At 38.9% G+C, this 24,221-nt stretch overlaps 1 protein-coding gene and 1 long non-coding RNA gene across 10 annotated transcripts in view; both read left to right on the top strand.

The window, feature by feature from the left end:
• SMAP1 (small ArfGAP 1) overlaps positions 1-24,221 on the top strand; it is a 187,621-nt gene that overhangs the window by 27,493 nt on the left and 135,907 nt on the right. Inside the window, exon 1 of one of the 9 annotated variants that reach the window (XM_063618630.1) lies at positions 3,225-3,374. The exons of the other annotated variants lie outside the window; for them this stretch is intronic. Coding sequence (XP_063474700.1) covers positions 3,338-3,374 — 37 coding nt within the window. The 5' untranslated portion in view covers positions 3,225-3,337. Of the gene's footprint in view, positions 1-3,224; positions 3,375-24,221 lie in introns of those variants that run through there. 9 annotated transcript variants of the gene reach the window in all.
• LOC134732599 (uncharacterized) lies at positions 3,385-11,360 on the top strand. The gene is made up of 2 exons (XR_010115906.1): positions 3,385-4,757; positions 4,967-11,360. It is a non-coding gene; the product is annotated as an uncharacterized lncRNA (long non-coding RNA).

Here is a 24,221-nt window from a genome sequence, read left to right as displayed (position 1 = left end):
GGTTTGAATTTCTGCAGTATTTGTTGTAATGTCTCCTTTTTCATCTCTGATTTTATTTATTTGTGTCTTCCTTCTTTCTTTGTCTGGCTTATCTTTTGCTTGTCTTTTCAAAAAAAACAGCATTTTGTTTCATTGATCTTTTGTATTTTTTATTTCAATTTCATTTATTTCTGCTCTGATCTTTATTATTTATTTTCTTCTAATTTTGGGCTTGGTTTGCCTTTGCTTTGCTAGTGTTTAAAGCTACATCATTATGTTGTTTATTTGAAGTCTTCTGCTTTTGTAATGTAAGTGCTTATTGCTATAAATTTTCCTCTTAGTACTGCTTTTGTCTTATCCTACAGGTTTTGGTATGTTGTGTTTTTATTTTTATTTGTTTCAAGACATTTAAAATTTCCTTTTAAATTTCTTCATTGATCCCTTGGCCTTTCAGGAGAATACTATTTAATTTCCATATGTTTGTATAGGATCCATAGTTCTTCCTGTTACTGATTTCTAGTTTTATTCCATTGTGGTCAGAGAAGATATTTGATGTGAATTCAATTTTTTTGAATTTTAAGGGTTGTTTTGTGGCCCAGCATATAGTCTATCCTTGAAAATGATCCGTGTGCTGAGGAGAAGAATGTGTATTCTGCAGCTGTTGGATGATATGTTTTGCAGATACCTGTTAGGTCCGTTTTGGTCTATAGTTCAGATTAAGTCCAATGTTTCTTTGTTAATTTTCTGTCTGGATGATCTAATGCTGAAAGTGGGGTGTTGAAATCTCCAGCTACTAACTTGGGTTTTATCTTTGTCTTTAGCTCTAATAATATTTGCTTTATATATTTGGGTTTTACAGTGTGGGGTGCATATATATTTACAATTGTTATATCATCTTGCTGAGTTGACCCCTTTATCATTATAAAATGACTTTTATCTCTATAGTTTTTCTCTTGAAATCTATTTTGTCCAATATAAGCTACTCCTGCTCTTTTTTGATTTCTATTTGCATGCAGTATCTTCTTCCATCCCTTTACTTTCAGTCTTTGTGTGTTATTACAGGTGAAGTGTTTCTTGTAGGTAACAGTTCATTGGATGTTGCTTTTTTTATCCGTTTAGCCACTGTTTGTCTTTTGATTGGAGAGTTTCATTCATTTACATTAAATGTTATTGATATGTAAGGACTTAATACTGCCATTTTGTTATTTGTTTTCTGGTTGTTTTGTGGTCTTCTCTTCCTTTATTCCTTTTTTATTTTTTTGAGACAGAGTCTCACACCATTGCCGGGGCTGGAGTGCAGTGGTGTGATCTCGGCTCACTGCAACCTCCGCCTCTTAGGTTCAAGCAATTCTCCTGCCTCAGCCTCCCTAATAGCTGGGATTACAGGTGCCCGCCATCACAACCAGCTAATTTTTTTGTATTTTTAGTAGAGATGGGGTTTCACCATGTTGGCCAGGCTGGTCTTCAACTTCTGACCTCGTGATTTGCCCGCCTTGGCCTCCCCAAGTGTTGGGATTACAGGCGTGAGCCACCACGCCTGGCAGCTTCTTGTCTTTTTGTGGAGATGATTTTCTCTGGTGGTATGTTTTAATTCATTGCTTTTTATTTTTTATGTATCTTGTGTAGGGTTTTTTGACTTGATGTTACCATGACGCTTGCAAATAACATAATCCATTGTTTTAAACTGATGACAACTTAATTTCCAAAACAAACAAGCAAAGAGAAAACTAATAAAACCTCTACACTTTAACTTCATCCCCCCCACTTTTTAACTTTTGGTTATTTCTATCTTATTGCGTTGTGTCTTGAAAAGATGTAGTTATTTTTTGATAGGTTTGTCTCTTGGCCTTTCTACTCAAGATATGAGCAGTTTATACACCACAGTTACAATACTACAATATTCTGCGTTTTTTTGTGTGCTTACTATTACCAGTGAGCTTTTTACCTTAAGATGATTTCTTATTGCTTGTTAACATCATTTTCTTTCAGATTGAAGAACTTCCTTCAGCATTTCTTACAGGACATGTCTGGTGTTGATGAAATCCCTTAGCTTTTGTTTGTCTGGCAATGTCTTTATTTCACCTTCACTTGAAGGATATTTTCACTTGATATACTATTCTAGGATAAAAGTTTTTTCCTTCAGCATTTAAAATATGTCATATCACTTTCTCCTGGCCTGTAAGGTTTCCACCGAGACATCTGCTGCCAGATGTATTAGAGCTCCTTTGTATGTTATTTGTTTCTTTTCTCTTGCTTCTTTTAGGATCCGTTCTTTATCTTTGACATTCAGGAATTTGGTAATTAAATGTCTCGAGGTAGTCTTATTTCGGTTAAATCTGTAACCTCTCTGTGCTTTTGAATTGTGATATTGTTGTCTAGGTTTGGAAAATTCTCTGTTATTATCCCTTTGAATCAGTCTTCTACCCCATCTCTCTCTCTACCTCCTTGTTAGGTCAATGACTATTAGATTTGCCATTTTCGGACTATTTTCTACATTTCGTAGGCATGCTTCATTCTTTTTTATCCTTTTATTCTTTTGACTCTTCTGACTGTATTTTGAAATAGCCTGCTTCAAGCTTACGAATTATTTCTTCTGCTTGATCAATTCTGCTGTTGAGAGACTCTGATGCATTCTTCAGTATGTCAGTTGAATTTTTCAGGTTCAGAATTTCTGCTTGATTTTTAAGTTATTTCAATCTCTTGTTAAATTTATCTGATAGAATTCTGAATTCCTTTTCAGTGTTATCTTGAATTTTGTTGAGCTTGGTCAAAACAGCTGTTTAGAATTCTTTGCCTGAAAGGTCACATATCTCTGTCACTCTGGGATTGATCATTTGTGCATTATTTAGTTCCTTTGGGGAGGTCATGTTTTCTTGGATGGTCTTGATGCTTGTGGATGTTTGTTGATGTCTGGGCATTGAAGAGTTAGGTATTTATTGTGGTCTTTTCTGTCTAGGCTTGTTTGTCCTCATCCTTCTTGGGAAGGCTGTCCAAGTATGCAAAGGAATTGAGTGTCCTGATCTAAGTCTTTGTTCATTGCAGCTGCATCTGCATTAGGGGGGACCCAGACCCAGTAACACAGACTCTTGCAGACCGGTAGAGGTAGTGCTTTGGTGATCTTAGGTGAGATCTGAGAGAATTCCCTGGATTACCAGGCAGAGACTCTTGTTTTCTTCCCTTACTGTCCTGCAAACAAATGGAGTCTCTCTCTCTGTGCAGAGCTTCCTGCGGCTGAGGGAGGGGTGAAACAAGTACCCATGTGACCACCACCACTGGGACTGCGCTGGATTAGACCTGAAACCAGCATAGCACTGAGTCTTACCCGGGACCTGTGGCGACCACTGCCTGGCTACCACTGATGTTCTCTCAAGGCCCAAGAGCTCTTCAGTCAGCAGGTAGTGAATCTGGCCTGGCTTGTATCCTCCCTTCAGGACAGCGAGCTCCCCACTGGCCCAAGGTGGGTCCAGAAATGCCTGAGAACCAGGGCCTGGAGTCAGGAAGCATAGGAATCCACTTAATGCACTGTTCTGCTGTGGCTGAGCTGGCATCCAAGCTGCAAGACAAAGTTCTTTCCATTCTTCCCTCTCCCTTCTTCAAGTGAGAGTCTTTCCTCATGACCACCACTGCCCAAGGCCTGTGGTGAGTAGGCCTCGCCACTGCTGATGTTCACTTAAGGCCCGAGGGCTTTTCAGTGAGTTTGTAGTAAATGTTACCAGGCCTGGGTCTCTCCCTTCAAGGCACTGGGCTCCTCTTTGGCCCAGAAATGCCATCCAGGAGCCAAGGCCTGGAATCTGGGATCCTAGGAGCCTGCTTGGTGCTCCACCCCACTGTGGCCTAGCTGGCAACCAAGCTGTAAGACAAAGTCTCCTTTATTCTTCCCTTTCCTTTCCTCAAGCAGAAGGTGATATGGTTTGGATATTTTTCACACCCAAATCTCTTGTTGAGATGTTGTATTCCCCAGTGTTGGAGGTGGGGCCTGGTGGGAGGTTTGTGGGTCACAAGAATGGATTCCTCGTAGCTTCGTGCTGTTCTTGAGATAGTGAGTGAGTTCTCATGAGATATGATTATTTAAAAGTGTGTGGCACCTCCCTCTGCCCCTTGCTCCTTCTCTCGCCATATGGCCTGCAAGCACCTGCTTCACCTTCTGTCGTGAATAAAAGCTCCCTGAGGCTTCCCCAGAAGCCAAGCACATGCTGGTGCCATAATTGTATAGCCGGCAGAACAGTGAACCAATTAAACCTCTTTTCTTTTTTGAGACAGTCTCACTGTCACCCAGGCTGGAGTGCTGTGGCATGATCTCGGTTCACTGCAACCTCCACCTCCCAGGTTCAAGCGATTCTTGTGCCTCAGCCTCCAGAGTAGCTGTGATTACAGGTATGTACCACCATGCCTGGCTAATTTTTGTGTTTTTAGTAGAGATGGAGTTTCACCATGTTGGCCAGACTGGTCTCAAACTCCTGGCCTCAAGTGATCCACCCGCCTTGGCCTCCCAAATGCCGGGATTACAGGTGTGAGCCACGGCACCCAGCCTAAACCTCTTTTCTTTGTAAATTACCCAGCCTCAGATATTTATGTATGGTAACAGAAGAACAACCTAATACAGAAGGAGTCTCTCCCCATAGGCACCACAGCTGTGAACACGGTGGGTTATGCTTGAAGCCTGCATGGCACTGGGTCTTACCCAAGGGCTGCAGCAAGTTCTACTTGGCTACTAGCAAGTACCGGCAAGTATTACCTGCTGGTGTTTATTCAAGACCCAAGGGCTCTTTAGTTAGCAGGTAATGGATCCTGCCAGAACTGTGTCCTTCCCTTCAAGGCAGTGGGTTCCCTTCTGGCCCAGGGTGCGTCTAGAATTGTCATTGGGGAGCTAGGTCCTGGAATGGGGGCCTCAGGACTCTGCCTGGTGCTCCATTCTCTTGTGGATGAACCGATATCCAAGTTGCAAGACAAAGTCGTCTTTACCCTCCTCTCTTCTCTCCTCACACAGAAGGAAGGAGTCTCTCCTAGAGCTGTGAGCTGTGCCACCTGGGATTGGGGGAGTGGTGATGCAAGCACTCCCTTGGCTGCCCCAGCTGGTGTCTCAGCTCACTGCGACCTCCACCTCCTAGGCTCAAGCAATCCTTCTACCTCAGCCTCCCTAGTAGCTGGGACTACAGGCACACACCACCATGCCTGGCTAATTTTTTTGTATTTTTGGTAGAGACGGGTTTTGCCATGTTTCCCAAGCTTGTCTCGAACTCCTGAGCCCAAGTGATCCACCCGGCTCTGGATCACAGGCATGAGCCACCATGCCTGGCCTGGTGTCTTACTAGGTCACGTGCACCCAAAGTCCACTGGCTCCAAGCTCAGCACAGCACCGGGACTTGCCTAGGAATTGCAGTCCTTGTGGCTAAGACTACCTTTCAAGTTTATTTAGGACGCCAGAGTGCTTTAGCATGCACTGGTGGGACTAGCTAGAACTCAGGTTCTCACTGCTGGGATGGATGATTTTCCTCTGGTTAGGGCTGGTATAAAAATTCCTTCCTTGGGCCCCAGCTGATTTCTGCCCTGTGTTGCCAAGTCCCACAATCACTGCGTTCTCCCTTCCCCAAGCACACAGATTCTCTCTCCGTGTCATACAGCTGCTGTCCAGGGGGTTGAGGAGGGTAGTGTAGGCAATTCAAAATTGTCTTTCCTAACCTCTTCAGTGCCCCTTTTCTCAATATGATATTAAAACCAGATACTTTGGTTCTTATGAAGGTGATTTCTTGTGTGGATAATTGTTCAATTTGGTGTTCCTGCAGGGGAGATGATTATTGGTTCTGTTGGGTCATCTTGCTTTGCCTCCTCCTACTTCATTGATTACTTTCCTGACCTTTATTTCACCTGTGTTTTCAAAAGATGTTTTAGTATGGCAGAAAGTTCTACATTGACAGTATTTTACTTTCAGTACTTTTAAGATGTTTTGCTGTTTGTGAGTTTCCATTGATTTTGTGAGAAATCTGTCATCATTGTATGTTCCTTTGTCCGTAATGCCTTTTCCCCCAGCTTCTTTTAAGATTTTTTTCTGTTTATCCTTAGTTTTAATCAGTTTGATTATGAATTGTCTTTTGGTAGCTTTCTTCATGTTTCTGTTTTTGGGGGGGTTCCTTTGAGGTTCTTGGTTCTATGGGTTTATAGTTTTCAATGCATTTGGAAAAAATTCTGCAATTATTTCACTTTTTCTGTCACTCCACCTCTTAATTTGGGAATTCCAATTAAAAGTTAATTAGGTTGCTGAAACTGCTGCAGAGCTCAGTTATATGCTTTTTTTGGGGGGGGTCTGTTTATTTGTTTCATTTTAGATAGTTGCTATTGCTTTGTCTTCACATTCTTTTAACAGTTTTTTCTTCTTGATTGTCTCATCTCTTAATTCTATCCAGTGTAGTTCTTATCCCAGTAATTATAGTTTGCGTCTTATAGAAGTTTGATTTGGGTCTTTTGTGTCCACACACACATGCACTCCATGTCTCATGCCTCTTCTTCACATGTTCATTCTTTCTTTCTTCTTCTTCTTCTTTTTTTTTTGAGACAGATATTGCCCAGGCTGGAGTTGAGTGGTGTGATCTCAGCTCACTGCAACCTCCCAGGCTCAAGCCATCGTCCCACCTCAGCCTCCTGAGTAACTGGGACTACAGGTGCGCACCACCACACCTGGTTGGTTAATTTTTGTTTGTTATAGAGACAGGATCTCGGCCCTGTTGCCCAGGCTGGTCTCAAAATCCTGAGTGCAAGCAGTTCACCTGCTTTGGCCTTCCGAAGTGCTGGGATTACAGGCGTGAGCCACTGTGCCTGTCCCCATGTTCAGTCTTTCTTATAGCTTCTTGAACATATAGAAGTAAATGATAATGGATTTTGTGCCTTGCCTGCTAATTCAAGTGTAATTTGAGGGTTTGTTTCAATTGATTGACTTTCCTCCTTTTTATAGATTATGTTTTCCTTTTTTCATGACTTTTTTTTTTTTTTTTTTGAGACAGAGTCTCGCTCTGTCACCCAGGCTGGAGTTCAGTGACACGATATGGCTGACTGCAACCTCTGCCTTCTGGGTTCAAGCGATTCTCCTGCTTCAGCCTCCCAAGTAGTTGGGATTACAGATGCCTGCCACGACGCTCAACTAATTTTTGTATTTTTAGTAGAGATAGGGTTTCACCATGTTGGCCAGGTTGGTCTTGAACTGACCTCAAGTGATTCACCCACCTCGGCCTCCCAAAGTGGTGGGATTACAGGTGTCAGCCACCACGCTCAGCCAGCATTTTTCAACTGAATGCTAGATATGGTGAATTTTATTGGTTCCTGATATTTTTGTATTTTTATAAATATTTTTGACCTTTTTTCTTGGATGCAGTTAAGTTACTTGGAAATAGCCTGACTTTTTCAGGTCTTGCTTTTAAGCTTTACTAGGTGAGACTACAGGACTTTCTACAATTAATTTTTCCATTAGTGAGGCAAAAATTCTTCTGAATACCACATCTGATCATCCATTAATAATAAAGTTTTCAAGTTAGTTTCTTCTAATTATTTTGGGTGGGGTTTTCCCTACCTTCTGTAGTTTCCTCACACATGTGCACCAATCAGTACTCAATCAAATATTCAATGATGACCTTTTGCATATTTAAGGAGTTTTCTCTCTGTGCATGTCTCTCCTCTTGTATTCTGCCTTATGAAATTCAGCCACCTTAGTCTCTGTGAACTCCCAGATCCATTTCCTGGAGTTAGGGAGGCCACTGGGCTGCTCCTGGATTTATCTTCCCTTTGCCATGGCCTGGACACTTTCCCTGGACAGTAAGCTGAGTTCATTGTAAGGCTCTCACCGAGTTTGTTTTCCATCTCTTGATTTCCAGTTTCTTCAGTAATGTGTTACATATTTTGTTTGGATTTAAAGTTGCTTTAGTCGATTGGGCAAATTTCAGTGTCTGTTCCTTCACATTTTGGTTAGAAAACAACTCAATATAGTATTTTAGTAGAAAAAAGGACATGAAAAGAAAATTACTTTTAAATCCCTTGTTTCTTTTTATTGAAACTTATATTTTTCCTAGGCTCATTGAAGAGAACAGTTATATTTAAGTTTATTTATAACATCTGTCCTCATGTAATTTTTAGAGCTACTAACAAAATACAGGAGAAAATGAAAACTATTGATGTTACTAGTACTCTTCTGTTCCAGTGAAAGCTTGATACTGCTAAGTGAATGATACAAAACAAGTTAATCCATTACTACTCCTGATTCTCTGAGGTCTGAATCAACTTATAGAGGAAATCTCCTGTGATGTGCTGTGCTCTTCATATATAAATTTGATTGTATTTTGCTGACTGCTAATATTACAGGTTTTTTTCAAGTCAAATTAAAACGTTTGGTTATATTCTGCAGCAAGTTATTTAAATTGTCCATGTTGCAAATAACATCTCGTTCCATTTCATAGAATGGTGAAAACATCTGTTTACGTAATTATAGTTTGCTGTTGTCAAACTGGTACAGAATTTGCCTGCTAAAATGCAAACAAGGCTAATATAGTCCACAGTTGTGTTTGTTAAAAATCTTGATATAGCAATTTTCATTGTTACTGATATCAAAGACATTAAGTGGGATTAGTCAACCGTATCCATTATTTGTGAGCTTGAAAGACAAGAAAGTAGTTGGACTCTACAGCTAATTCAGAGTATCATTCTAGCTATCAGTTTCTGCTTCTCCTTATATCAAGACTTTTAAAAAGCAACAGTTCTAATATATAGAGACATTTATTAATTTAGGTAATTTTTCCACTTCAAGCTGAAAGGTGCTATTAATTGAACAGGCAGGCATCCAAAGACAAACATCTAACTTGTTTGTCTCTGTCTTGCTTTCTTGGGATGTGTAGTTCATGATGGCAGACTCTCATCTGTTTTATTTCCCTGAGGATACCCAGTAACTAGAAAGTTCTTGGCACATAGTAAGCATTAACCACATTTTTGATGACAGTGAGTCAATGAATGAGTGAATGAACAATTAAGCTTCTGAGTCTTTTCCCTTCTTCCATATCTCATCCATCTTTCCAGGCCTAGTTCAAAGTTATACTGCATTTATGAAGTGTTTTTTGAATGAAATTTTCTCCAACTATTTCAGTTCATTATGATCTTTTTTTTTTTTTAGACAGTCTTGCTCTGTTGCCCAGACTGGAGTGAAGTGGTGTGATCTTGGGTCACTGCAGCTTTCACCTCCTGGGTTCAAGTGATTCTCCTGCCTCAGCCTCCCAAGTAGCTGGGATTACAGGGGCCTGCCACCATGCCCGGCTAATTTTTTGTATTTTTAGTAGAGATGGGGTTTCATCATGTTGGCCAGGCTGGTCTCAAACTCCTGACTTCGGGTGATCCTCTGCCTCGGCCTCCCAAACTGTTGGGATTACAGGTGTGAGCCGCCATGCTGTGGCCATTATGATCTTTTCATTGAACTCTTGGCATTTTCTTGCCAGTTTAAGAGAGAATTTTCTAACAAATATAACTGCACACAGTTGGAGTAGACAGCAAGAAGGAAACATTCTATTACTTAAAGTGTTTAAGGAGTGGCAGGATGGCCTTGTCAGTAAAAGGGAGGGGAGTGACAGGTATAGCGTTGTTACTTTGTGCCAGGTACTTATGTATTTCATGCCCTTTAATTTCAAAGGCCCTGACCCTACAAGGTGTAGATCAACTTTCCCTATTTTTTAGTGTGGAAACTGAGGCTTAGAGAGGCCTATAAAATTTGTCTACAGTTCCATAGCCATAAGCGTCTGATTGATAAAGCAAACCCAGGTTGTTGTTTGTAGAAGAGCTGTTAAACTGCCTTTAGTGTGTAACTACTTCATGAACTCAGAGTCCATTATGATTGTGTAAAGTATGACAGTTTGGCATTTCTACCAAGAAATGAAGGCTTGAATGGGGCAGAATGACAGCACTTGGTGGTTAGGAAGAGAAGAAAGTTTTGGATAATGGGATAATTAGAAACACCGAAAGGGAAAGAGAGGTACCAAACTTCATCATTCTGTTCCTATTTTGGCCTCATGATGATGTCAAGATTTTTGACAACGAAGTTGGTGGATCCTATTTTGATTTTTTTAGAGAAACATTTATTATTGGGGTTTATTGCTCTGGTTTTTGTTTTATATGATACAAAAGAAACAAAAAAATTAAGTCTTACAGTAAAAATAAGTCCTTTCCCCCAACTATCTTAAAATCTTAAGATAAAAATCTTGACCGGTTAAAACCAGTCAACTAACTTCTTGTTTTTAGTGAAGATCGTGTTTGTTAATAATGCATTTTTTTGAACTTGTCTTTTTTCATGGTTTCATATGGAACAGACATACCATAGTAAACTGGCATGTTATACTTTTATCTGGCTGCTCTCTGGATGATCTGGTAAACCATCATGTTATATAGAAGTTAAAGAGGTAAAGTGGGTTCATATTTTTGGTTGTTTTATTGGCAGATTTTATCTCTGCTTTTCTGTACACTTAAAATGTTTGCATAATTAAAAATTTTAAGAATTGCATAACCCTATTTGTGTTTAATATATGCCTTTAAACAAGTGAAAAAATATGTTGAACTTTCGTTGTACCACCAGATGGCGTTCTCTATTAATCCAAATTAAGATGCCCACACCATTTTCTGAATTATTTTGTGTTATGTGTATTGTTTGATTTTTGGCATGAATGTATGGTCAAATAATAATGGGATCTAGAATTCACGAATAAAAGAGGAAGTAGAATAAATGAGTTGCTAATGTATAGCCCCAGGATATATCAAATAAGCCAGCGTTTAATATAGTTTCTGGAATTTAATCATTAGTCATTAGAATGATGTTAGAATAAAATTTAGGATTAGGAATATAGCTGTTTTGTATTTTGCCACATATGTTTGTCTTTCCTTATTCTGGGTTTTTCTTTGATTTTTATCAATAGTTTTTGTGTGTCAGCTGTTTTTGACATTAATGGTTTCTCTTGTTATAAGTTAGTTTTATACTATTAGAGTAACTTTATTCCAATTATGATGTACTGGAATTTGGATTCATGAGATTTTGTCATATTTTGATCATATAAGCATGGAAAATTTGAGCTTGATTTGTTTAACAAAATAAATAAACATCATCTCTGAGTATATTCACTTGTGTCCATTCTTTCTCTTTTCATGAATGTGATTTATTATTTCAGTAATAAAGGATGTTAATCTTAAATTGGTAATCCTAAATGAAACTTTTATATTATCCTCATTAACTTTTATTTTTTTTTTTAGCTAAAAGGAATGATAGGCAAAATTGATGTATGTTGAAAGTCAGCCTGAAAGGTGTCGAGAGCATGATCTGTTAAGTAACATAACAGTAAAGGCCTTTTACTGTTGCCTTTGCGAAAAGAAAACTAAACACTTATTTTCAAAAGCCAACTATTTTGGCATTTAAAAAAGTTTGAAAATAGACATCTGAAACCTAATATTGTTAATGTAACACATTTTAAACATTTATTTATTTATATTTATTTTTGAGACAGAGTCTCAGTCTGTCGCCCAAGCTGGAGTGCAGTAGTGGGATCTTAGCTCACTGCAACATCCACCTCCTGTGTTCAAGTGATTCTCCTGCCTCAGCCTCCCGAGCAGCTGGGACTACAGGCACATGCCACCACACTCAGCTAATTTTCATATTTTTAGTAGAGATGGGGTTTCACCATCTCTACATGTTGGCCAGGCTTTAAAATTTATTTTTTATTGCACGTATTTAAGCTGTACAACATGACATTTTGATACGCATATATAGTGAAAGATTTCTGCAGTCAAACAAATCAACATATCCACCGCTTTCCATAGTCACCTTTTTTGGCGTGGTAGGAGTACCTAAAACCTACTCTTTCAGCAAGTTTTCAGTATAATTCAGTGTTACTAACTATAGTCCTTATGCTGAACATTACATCTCCAGACTTAGCAATCTTACATAGCTGTAAATTTGTGCCCTTTGACTTCCGTCTCCCTGTTTTCTCTCCTTTCCTGCCCCTGGTAACCATCATTCTACTCTCTGTTTCTGTTTACTTTTCTCCCTAGGTTTCACATATACGTGAGATTATACAATATTTTTCTTTCTATATCTGGCCTGTTTTACTAACTGTAATATCCCCCAGATTCATCCCTGTTGTCTCAAGTGGTGGGTTCTCCCTTTTTCCCCCAATGCCGAATTATATTCCATTGTATATATACACCATAATTTCTTTCTTCATTCATCTGTTGATGGACAAACACTTAGGTTATTTCCATCTTAACTATTGTGAAAAAATGCTGCAATGAACATGGGAGTCCAGATATCTCTATGAAGTGCTGATTTCATTTCCTTTAGGGAAATCAGAGAAATTGCTCGGTCTCTTTCCCATAATAGCTGTACCAATTTACATTCCTACCAATAGTATATAAGGGTTTCTTTTTCTCTACACCTTTCTAACACTTGTTATCTCTTGTCTTCTTGATAATAGCCTTCTTAACAGGTGTAAAGTGATACTACACAGTGGTTTCGATTTGCATTTATCTGATGACTAATGATGTTGAACTTTCTGATATATGTGTTGGCCATTTTTATGCCTTCTTTGGAAAAATGTCTATTCAGGTCCTTTGCCTGTTTTTAAATAAGTGTTTTTTTGGTTTTGTTTTTTGCTAGTAAGTTTTAAAAAAAATTTAGATATTAATTTCTTAACAGAGATATGGTGTGCAAATATTTTGTCCCAATCTGTAGGCTGCCTTTTCATTTTGTTGATTCTTTCCTTTGCATTGCAGAAGCTTTTTAGTTTGACGTAGTCCCACTTGTCTATTTTTGCTTTTGTGGCTTGAGCTTTTGCTGTGATATCTAGAAAATCATTGTCAAGACCAGTATGAAGGAGCTTTTCCCTGTATTTTCCTAAGGAGGTTTTGTGTGTGTGTGGTATAAGGGTCCAGTTTCATTCTTTTGCATTAGATATTTAGTTTTCCCAACCCCATTTGTTGAAGACTGTACTTCTGCCATTGTGTCTTCTTGGCAGGCTTGTCAGGAATTACTTGATTACTTGACCATGTATGCTTGGATTTATTTCTGTCTTTCTCTGCTGTTTCATTAGTCTGTGTCTGTTTTTATGCCCATACCATATTGTTTTGATTACCATAGCTTTATAATACTTTTTTTTCTTTTGAGACAGGCTCTCGCTCTGTTGCCCATGCTAGAATACAGTAGCATGATCATGGCTCGTTGCAGCCTTGACTTCCTTGCTCAAGTGATCCTCCCACCTGAGCCTGTGACTGCAGGTGTGTGCCACCGTGCCTGGTTTTTAATTTTTTTGTAGAGACAGGTCTGTGTTGCCCAGGCTGGTCTCAAGCTCCTGGGCACAAGTAATCCTCCTGGCTCAGTTTCTCAAAGTGTTGGGATTACAGGTGTGAGCCACTGCACCCATCCTATAATATGATTTGAAATCAAGAAATGTGATGCCTGCAACCGTATTTTTCTTTCTTAAGATTGTTTTGGCTACTTGGGGCCTTTTGTGGTTTCATACAAATTTTATAGTTTTTTTCTCTTTCTGTGAAAAATGTCATTGGAATTGCATTTGTTTGTATATTGTTTTAGGTAGACATTTTAACAATATAATTCTTCCAATTCATGAACACAAGGTATCTTTCCATTTGTGTCTTCAATTTTTTTTTAATCAGTGTTTTATAGTTTTCGGTGTGTAGATCTTTCATCCCCTGGTTAAATTTATTCCTAACTTCAGTCATTCATTACTTAATGATGGGGATAAATTCTGAGAGATGAGTCATTAGGTGATTTCATCATTGTGGGAGACTCATAGAGTGTGCTTACACAAACTAGCTGTCTCTGTGTCTAGGCTGTCATGGTATAGCCTGTTGCTCCTAGGTGACAAACCTGTACAGCGTGTTACTGTACTGAATACCGTAGGCAATTGTAGCACATAGTGTTTATATATCAAAACAATTGAACCTGGTAAAGGTACAGTACAAATTGCTATAAAAGATAAAAAACAGGCTGGGTGCGGTGGCTCACGCCTGTAATCCCAGCACTTTGGGAGGCTGAGGTGGGCGGATCATGAGGTCAAGAGATAGAGACCATCCTGTCCAACATGGTGAAACCCCATCTCTACTAAAAATACAAAAATTAGCTGGGCGTGGTGGCATGCACTTGTAGTCCCAGCTACTTGGGAGGCTGAGGCAGGAGAATTGCTTGAACCCGGGAGGCGGAGGTTGCAGTGAGCCGAGATTGCGTCACTGCACTCCAGCCTGGTGACAGAGCAAGACTCCATCTCAAAAAAAACATTAAATGGTACGCACATACAGGGCACTTACCATGAATGGAGCTTGCAGAATTGGCATTTGCTCTGGGTAAGTCAGTGAGTGAATAGTGAATGAATGTGAAGGTGTAAGACATTACTGTAGGCTTTGTAAACACTGTATACTTAGGCTAGAATAAATTTATATTAAAAATTTCTTGATTAATAACCTTAGCTTACTGTAACTTTTTATTATTTAAAAACTTCAAAAATTTTTTAAACTTCTGGACTCTTTTGTAATAACAGTTTAAGACACACATTGTACAGCTGTACAAAACGTTTTCTTTATATCCTTATTCTATAAGCTTTTGTCTATTATTATTATTGCTTTTTTACTTTTTAAGCTTTTTTGTTCAAAACTAAGACACAAACACCCATATTAGCCTAGGACTCCACAGGTTCAGGATTTTCAGTATCCCTCTTTCACCTTCACATCTTATCCCATGGAAGGTCTTCAAGGGCAGTAACACACATGGAGCTGTCATTTCCTATAATAATAATGCCGTCTTCTGGAATACCTCCTGAAGGGCCTACCTGAGGCTATTTTACAGTTAACTTTTTTTAATAAGTAGAAGGAGTACATTCTAAAATAACGGTAAAAAGTATAGTAAATACATAAACCAGTATCATAGTCATTTATTATCAAGTACATAATTGTGTGTGCTATACTTTTGTTCAGCTGGCGGTGCAATAGGTTTATTTACACCAGCATTACCACAGATGTTAGTAATTTGTTGTGCTACCATGTCACAATAATTACAATGTCTCTAGGCAATAGGAATTTTTTATTTTCATAATAATCTCATGGAACTGTCACTGTAAATGTGGTCTGTCATTGATTGAAAAGGTCATTATGCAGAGCCTGACTGTATTTTATTCCTTTTGTTGTGTTTTCTCTTTCAGATCGATCACTATTGGTATAAATAAATGCAGCTGATTTTTGTATGTTGATTTTGTATTTTACTTTACTGAATTAATTTATTAGCTCTATTTTTTTTTTTTTTTGAGACGGAGTTTCACTCTTGTCACCCAGGCTGGAGTGCATTGGCACGATCTCTGCTCACTGCAACCTCCGCCTCCCAGGTTCAAGAGATTCTCCTGCCTTAGCTTCCTGAGTATCTGGGATTACAGGTGCCTGCCACCACACCTGGCTAATTTTTGTGTTTTTAGTAGAGATGGGGTTTCACCATGTTGGCCAGGCTGGTCTCGAACTCCTTACCTCAGGCGATCCACCTGCCTCGTCCTCCCAAAATGCTGGGACCCGCACCTGGCCTAATATATATATATATTTTTAATGGAGTCATTAATATTTTCTACATAAAGGATTATGTTGTCTGCAAATGAGGATAATTTTACCTTTTCCTTTCTGATTTGGATGTTGTTTATGTCTTTTGTCTGATTGCTCTTGCTAATATTTCCAATTCTGTGTTCAATAGAAGTGGTGAGAGTAGGTATCCTTCCCTTGTACCAGATCTTGGTAGAAAAGCTTTCAGTTTCTCCCCCAGGATTATTATGTTTGCTTTGAGTTTTTCATAAATGGCCTTTATTATGTTGAGGAAGTTTCCTTCTATACTTATTCTGTTGCAAGTTTTTATTATGAAAAGATGTCGAACTTTTGTCAAATGCTTTTTTGTTCATTTATTGAGATGATCATGTGGCTTGCATCATTCATTCTGTTAATGAGGGGTAATCACCTTGATTGATTTGTGTATGTTAAGCCAACCTTATATCCCAGAGGAAAATCCCACTTGGTCAAAGTGTATTATCTTTTTAATGTATTGTTGAATTTGGTTTGCTGGTGTTTTACTGAAGATTTTTGCGTGTGTGCTCATCAGAGACATTGGCTTACAGCTTTCTTTCCTTGTGACATTTTTGTCCAGCTTTGGTACTACCCTGAGGGTGGTACTGGCTTCATACTATGAGTTTGGAAATACTCCCTCTACTTCTGTTTTTTGGAAAACTTTAAGAAGGATTGGTGTTAATTCTTCTTTGAGTGTTTGGTAGAATTTAGCTGTGAAGCCATCTGGTCCTGGATTTTTCTTTGTTAAGAGGTTATTGATTACTTCTTTCATCTCTATTTGTAATTTGACTGTTCAGGAAATTCTGTTTCTTCTTGATTCAGTCTTGATAGGTTTTATATTCCTAGGAATTTATCTGTTTCCTTTAGGTTATTCAATTTATTGGCACCTAGTTGTTTATAAGTAGTTTCTTATTTTTTTATTTCTTTTCTTTTTTTTTTTTTTTTGAGACAGAATCTCACTCTGTCACCTAGGCTGGAGTGCAGTGGCGCAATCATGGTTCACTGCAACCTCCACCTTCCGGGTTCAAGTGATTCTTTCCTCAGCTTCCTGAGTAGCTGAGATTACAGGCATGTGCCACCACACCTGGCTAATTTTTTGTATTTTTAGTAGAGATGGGGTTTCACCATGTTGGTCAGGCTGGTCTTGAACTCCTGACGTCAAATGATCCACCCACCTCAGCCTCCCAAAGTGCTGGAATTACAGTTGTGAGCCACTGCACCCATCCCATGATTTTTTATATTTCAGAGACATCCTTTGTAATGCTTCCTCTTTCATTTCTGATTTTGAGTCTTCTCTCTGTCTTTCTTAGTCTACCTAGGAGTTTGTCAGTTTTATTTTCTCAACAACCAACTCTTAGTTTTGTTGATTTTTTTTCCTGTGGTTTTTCTATGCTTTGTTTGATTTATCTGTGTTTTTTTACTTCCTTTCTTCTGCTAACTTTGGGTTAAGTCTGTTCTTATTCTAGCTGCTTGAGGTGTATAGTTAGGTTGTTTATTTTGAGATATTTTTTAATGCAGGCATTTATCACTACAAAATTTTCTCTTATTACTGCTTTTGCTGTATCACATAAGTTTTGGTTTGTTCTCTTTCTGTTTTTGTTTATCCTGAGATATTTAAAAAATTCTCTTTTGATTTACTGTTTGACCTAGTGGTTGTTCAATAGTGCGTTATTTAGTATTTGTGAATTTTCCCATGTTCTTCGTGTTATCTAGTTCAATTCCATTGTTGTTGGACAAGGTATTTGATGATATTATTTTGAACTTCTTAAATTTGTTAAGACTTGTTTTGTGACCTAATGTGATCTGTCCTGGAGAATATTTTATGTACACTTGAAAAGAACGTATATTCTTCTGTTGAGTAGAAAGTTTTGTATAGGCTTGTCAAGTTTATTTGGTGTGTAGTGTTGTTCGAGCCCTGTTTCTTTATTAATTTTTTTGTCTGGATGTCCTATCTATTGTTGAAAATGGGGTACTGAAGTCTCCTACTGTTACTGTATTGCTGTCAGTTTGTTCTTTCAGTTCTGTCAGTATTTGCTTTATATACTTGGGTGCTCTGATGTTGGGTGTGTATTTGTTTACAATTGTTATATCTTCTTGTTGAATTGATCCTTTTGTCATTGTGTAATGACCTTTTTTTGTCTCTAGAGACAGTTTTTGACTTATAGTGTACTTCGATGTAAATATAGCCACTCTTTTGGGTACCATTTGCATGGACTATTCTATTCTATTCCTTCACTTTCCACGTATGTGTGTCCTTGAATCTAAAGTTAGTTTCTTGTAGACAATGTATAGTTGGATCTCTTTTTTAAAAACTCATTTAACTACTCTATCTTTTTATTGGAGAGTTTAGTCCATTTACATTTAAAGTAGTTATTGACAAGGAAAGATTTACTGTTGCTGTTTTGTTAACTGTTTTCTGTTTGTTTTGTCCTCCTTTTTCTCTCCTATTGTCGTCATCTTGTTGCTTTTTGTAATGCTATGATTCTTTGTGTAACTTCTATAAGGTGTTTTTTTTGTAGTTACCAGAAGGCTTATATAAAATATCTTGTAATTATCTGTGTTAAGCTGATAACAGCTTAACTTCTTTTCCATGCAGGAGCACTCATTTTTACCTTTCTTACCCTCAAATTATATGTTATTGAGTCACAGTTTAGATCTATTGTATTATGTATTTAAGATAATTTAGTTAGTTTTTAGTACTTTTATCTTTTAGGTTTTCTACTGGGATTATAATTAACTTCACACCACTGTTATAGTAATAAAATATTCTTTTTATTTTGCCTGTATATTTGACTTTACTAACAAGTTTTGTACTTTTTTTGGTATAAAAACAAAAAACATATATGTTATTGTTTTGCATCTTTTCATTTCAACTTGAATAACTACCTTTAGCATGCTTGCAAGGCAGGTATAGTGGTGATAAAGTACCTTGGCTTTTATTGGTTTGAGAACACCTTTATCTCCCCTTCAGCTTTAAAGGACAGGATTGCTGGGTATGGTATTCTTGGCTGACAATTTTTTTTTTTTTCTTTCTGCACTTTGCATATATAGTTCTATTCCCTTTAGCCTGCAAGGTTTCTGTTGAAAAATCTAATAAGAAATAGAGAGTCCCCTGTACTTAGCAAGTTGCTTCTTTTTTGCTGCTTTCAAAATCCTCTCTGTCTTTAGTGTTTGACAGTTTGATGATAATGTATTGTCTCTGTGTGGGTTTCTTTTTTTTTCTTCCCTTTTTTTTTTTGGAGACAGGGTCTTAAAGTGTTGCCCAAGCTGGAGTGCAGTGGTGTGATCATGGCTCACTGTAGCCTTGACTTCCCTAGGCTCAGGACCTCCTGCCTCAGTACCCCTAGTTCTGGGACCACAAGCACTTGCCAGCATGCCTGGCTAATTTTGTATTTTGTGTGGAGACAGAGTTTTTCCACGTTGCCCAGGCTAGTCTCAAACTCCTGGGCTCATCCACCTGTCTTGGCCTCCCAAAGTGTTGGGATTATGGGCGTGAGCCACTGCACCTAGCCTGTGTGGGTTTCTTTGGATTAATCCTATTTGGTATCATTTGGGCTTCCTGAATCTGGATTTGTGTTTTCTTTCCCAGGCATGGGAAGATTTCAGCCGTTATGTCTTTGAATGTGTTTTTAGTCCCTTTCTTTCTCTCTTCTGCAACTCTGATAATGCCTATATTGTGATGGCTTCACTTAAGTCCTGTAAGTCAGCAGTCCCCAACTTTTTTGGCACCAGGGACTGGTCTTGTGGAAGACAGTTTTTCCATGGCTTTGGGGTGGTGGAGTAGGGTAGGTGGGAGAGGTGGAGGGTTTTGGGATGATTCAAGTGCATTACATTTATTGTGCACTTTATTTCTATTTTATTTAATTTTTTATTTCCATAGGTTTTGGGGGAACAAGTGGTATTTGGTTACATGAGTAAGTTCTTTAGTGGTGACTTGTAAGATTTTGGTGTGCTGTCATCACTCGAGCACTAAACCCAATTTGTAGTATTTTATCCCTCACCTGCTTTCCACCCTTTTCTCCCAGTCCCCAAAGTCCATTGTATCTTTCTTAGGCCTTTGAATCCTTATAGCTTAGCTCCCACTTATGAGTGAGAACATAATGATGTTTGGTTTTCCATTCCTGAATTACTTCACTTAGTAATGGTCTCCAGTCCCATCCAGGTTGCTGAGAATGCCATTAATTCATTCCTTTCTATGGCTCAGTTGTATTCCATCAAACATATACATGAGGCCGGGTGCGGTGGCTCACGCTTGTAATCCCAGCACTTTGGGAGGCCGAGGTGGGCGAATCACGAGGTCAGGAGATCGAGACCACGGTGAAACCCCGTCTCTACTAAAAATACAAAAAATTAGCCGGGCGTGGTGGCGGGCGCCTGTAGTCCCAGCTACTCGGAGAGGCTGAGGCAGGAGAATGGCGTGAACCCGGGAGGCAGAGCTTGCAGTGAGCCGAGATTGCGCCACTGCACTCCAGCCTGGGCAACAGAGTGAGACTCCGTCTCAAAAAAAAAAAAAACAAAAAACAAAAAACAAAGAAACATATACATGTCACAGTTTATCTACTTGTTGATGGGCATTTGATCCACATTTTTGCAATTGGGAATTGTGCTGCTATAAACATGCATGTATTGTGTACTTTATTTCTATTATTATTATATACTCACCATAATGTAGAATCAGTGGGAGCTCTGAGCTTGTTTTCCTGCAGCTATATGGTCCCATCTGGGGGTGATGGGAGACAGTGACAGGCATTAGATTCTCATAAGGAGCATGTGCCTTGGATCCCTTGCATGTGCAGTTCACAACAGAGTTTGTGCTTTTATGAGAATCTGATGCCACTGCTGATCTGAGGGGTGGTGGAGCTCAGCTTTGCTCACTTGCCCACCACTCACCTTCTGCTGTGTGGCCTGGTTCCTAATAGGCCACAGACCAGTATCTGTTTTGGTCTGTGGCCTGGGGGTTGGAGGCCCCTGCTTTAAGCTGTCTTTACTCTTTTTCATTCTTTGTAACTTTTGCTTTTCAGATTGGATGATTTCCAGTGACCTGTCTTGGAGTTCACTGATCTTTTCTTCTGCTTGATCTAGTCTGTTACTGGACCCGTCTTTTGACTTTTTGGTTCAGTTATTATATTTTTCAGTTGTATAATTTCTGTTTGGTGCTTTCAAAATATGTTCTGTCACTTTGTTGAGTTCTCAGTTTGTGCATTGCTCTGTTGAGCTCAGTGATCATCTTTATGACCATTTTTAAAAATTCCTTGTTGGGTAAATTGCGTATCATCATTTCCTTAGGATCAGTTTCTGAAAATTTACATGGTTCTTTTATCTGGAACATATTTCTCTATTTCTTTATTGCCCTCACTCTTGGTTTGGCTTCTGTGCATTAGATAAGACTACTGTCTCTATTAGTCTTGTGAGACTGGTGTTGTGTAGGAGATGATTCTTACCAGTTAGGCCAGCCAGAGTTTCTAGGTACCTCTAAAATCTTTTTGTTTGTCCAAACTACGCTCTTTGTTCTTTCTTAGTGGTCTCCAGAAACTGCAAAAGTTGGGTCACTACATGCACGGTCCAACCCTTCACTCCTTAGTTAGAAGCTGGGTATTGGGGATTTTTTCTTGATTGTTTGGCACAGTGCACAGGGAGGGGTTTGTGTGCAAGTGTGTCTAAACTTTTTCTACCTGTTTGGATGTGGATGTTTTCTCAGTTGCCCCATGTATAGGAGACTGTCGGCCAGTTTCTGGCTTTCTCTCAGAGGAAATAGATCTGTGTATAGATGTTTATTCAGTGCTTCTGTGAGAGGAAGTAAAGCCACGGGCTTCCTTTTCCATCATCTTGCTGATGTCACTACTAACACATTTCCAGATCACATTTTTAGGTGGTTTTGTTTCTGGTTATGCCATTCGAATAGAACCAGGAGTATTTTTTAAAAAAATACATTTTACTAGCATGACATCTTTAAGAATTGGTTCTCATTTTTCCTGGGTATATTCTCTTAGAAGATTAAATACTTGATGATGAGAAAATAATATATTGAATTTCAGGAAGTTTATATTATATATCTATTTTAGTGCTGTTCATTGGGAAAGGAAAAAGTTAGATGAATTATCACTTGCCGGTTTTCACAGAGCAGATTTTTGTAGAAGCAGTGACTAAAATAAAATGACTATTTTATTAATATTCCATCCTCCCCACAAGCTCCACAAGCTTCCCTTCCAATTTTTTTCACTTCTTTTTCCCCTTCTGACTTAATAAATTTTATTGTTTACTGGCAACCAGGCATGCACACATGTGTACGTATGTATATTAAATTGAGTTTTATCTGATGGGTTAATGAATCTGAGAAGCAGTGTTTGGAACCAGGAGGACATTGTAGCTAATGAGATCCTGAATTGGGGCAGAGGTCCACCTGGGATGAGGGTAAAGTCATGAATTTGAAAAGAGAAGATAAAATAATCAAGATGTTTGCTTGATTAAATGGTTAAGGATAATGAAAGAAAGAGAGGAGCAAGAATGACATTTTTATTTCTCCCCTTACATCACCAACTAAGTTGGGGGAGTGTGGAAAAGCAATGTTGGAGGGAGGAAAAGAGAGGGAAGGGCTGAATGGAAAAATGAATTCCATCGTGCACATGTTTAATTGGCATTATCCAAGTTGGTTATAAGAATGCGATGCTTGGGACTGAGCGTGGTGGCTCATACCTATAATCCCAGCACTTTGGGAGGCCAAGGCAGGTGAATCACAAGGTCAGGAGTTGGAGACCAGCCTGGCCAACATGATCCAACCCTGTCTCTACTAAAAATACAAACAATTAGCTGGGCATGGTGGCGGGCACCTGTAATCCCAGCTACTTGGGAGGCTGAGGCAGGAAAATCCCTTGAACCGGGAGGCAGAGGTTGCAGTGAGCCGAGATTGTGCCACTTCACTCCAGCCTGGGCGACACTCCATCTCAAAAATACAAAACAAAAAAAAAAGTGTTGCTTGGAGAAGGGACGAAGACTAGAGATATGCCACATTTTCTTATTTTAAAAAGTCCTTTCTTGTTTTTCTCATCTTGACAAATATCTAATAATTAATGTGTATTTTTAATGTGTGATTTCTCCTTAAAACGATTATTATAAAAACATTTAAAAAACTATTTTATAACATATATAATCAGTAGAATTGCATGACTAAGGAAATGTAGATTTTTGGAGTTAAAGGTTTGATATCTTATGGACTCTTTAACAGTAGCAGGTGAAATTAGCAAGGAAAAGTATGGGATACAGAGAAAAGTACTTGTTCTATGAAAATGATTTGTAGTTATAGAGTGCTTTCATTATATGTATTTTGTCATTTGATATTCATAGCAGTTACCTGAATATAGTAGATGCTGGTATTTGTATTTTCAAATGAAGAAACTGATCTTCATAGTGTGGATACAGGGATAATTTTAAAAAAATTCTTTTTATTATTATTGTCATTGAATGGTTATACACAAGTATTCTCATTTTTTATTCATTTTTACAAATGGAAGCAAGAATGAAATGAAGGAAACTATTAATACAGTACTCTCTTCCACGCTTGAATCTCCCATCCAGATTCAAATGGTAACATTTTACCACATTTATTCTCTTTGTCCTTTATATATATGTACAAACACACACATTTCCCCCCTGAACTTATAGCCAAAATGCTCCTGTATCCCTGAATATTTCAGCGTTTGTCTCCTGTATTAGTTGGTTTTCACGCTGCTGTTAAAGACATACCCGAGACTGGGAATAAAAAGAGGTTTAACTGGACTTACAGTTCATATGGCCGGGGAGGCCTTAGAATCATGGTGGGAGGCAAAAGGCACTTCTTACATGGCAGCAGCAAGAGAAAATGAGGAAGAAGCAAAAGTGGAAACCCCTCATAAACCCATCAGATCTCATGAGACTTATTAACTATAATGAGAATAGCGTGGGTAAGACTAGCCCCCATGATTCAATTACCTTGCCCTGGGTCCCTCCTACAACTCGTGGGAATTCTGGCAGATACAATTCAAGTTGAGATTTAGATGGGGATGCAGCCAAACCATATCATACTGCCCCTGGCCACTCCCAAATCATATGTCCTCACATTTCAAGACCAATCATGCCTTCCCAACAGTCCCCCAGAGTCATAACTCATTTCAGCATTAACCAAAAAGTCCACAGTCCAAAGTCTCATCTGAGACAAGGCAAGTCCCTTCTGCCTATGAGCATGCAAAATAAAATCAAAAGCAAGGTAGTTACTTCCCAGATACAATGGGGGTACAGGTATTGGTAAATACAGCCATTCCAAATGGGAGAAATTGGCCAAAACAGGGGTTACAGGGCCCACGCAAGTCCGAAATCCAGCAGGGCAGTCAAATTTTAAGGCTCCAAAATGATCTGCATGACTGCAGGTCTTGCATCAAGGTCATGATTCAAGAGGTGGGTTCCCGTGGTCTTGGGCAGCTCTGCCCCTGTGGTTTTGCAGGGTACAGCCTCCTTCCCGGCTGCTTTTATGGGCTGGTGTTTAGCGTCTGTGGCTTTTCTGGGCACATAGCACAAACTGTTAGTGGATCTACCATTCTGGGATCTGGAGGATGGTGGCCCTCTTCTCACAGCTCCACTAGGTGGTGCCCCAGTAGGGACTC

This window comes from Symphalangus syndactylus, chromosome 2 (genome assembly GCF_028878055.3).
Source record: "Symphalangus syndactylus isolate Jambi chromosome 2, NHGRI_mSymSyn1-v2.1_pri, whole genome shotgun sequence".
Lineage (NCBI taxonomy): Eukaryota > Metazoa > Chordata > Mammalia > Primates > Hylobatidae > Symphalangus > Symphalangus syndactylus.
The sequence above is the reverse complement of the archived record's forward strand: the minus strand, read 5'-3'. Positions and strand labels throughout refer to the sequence as shown.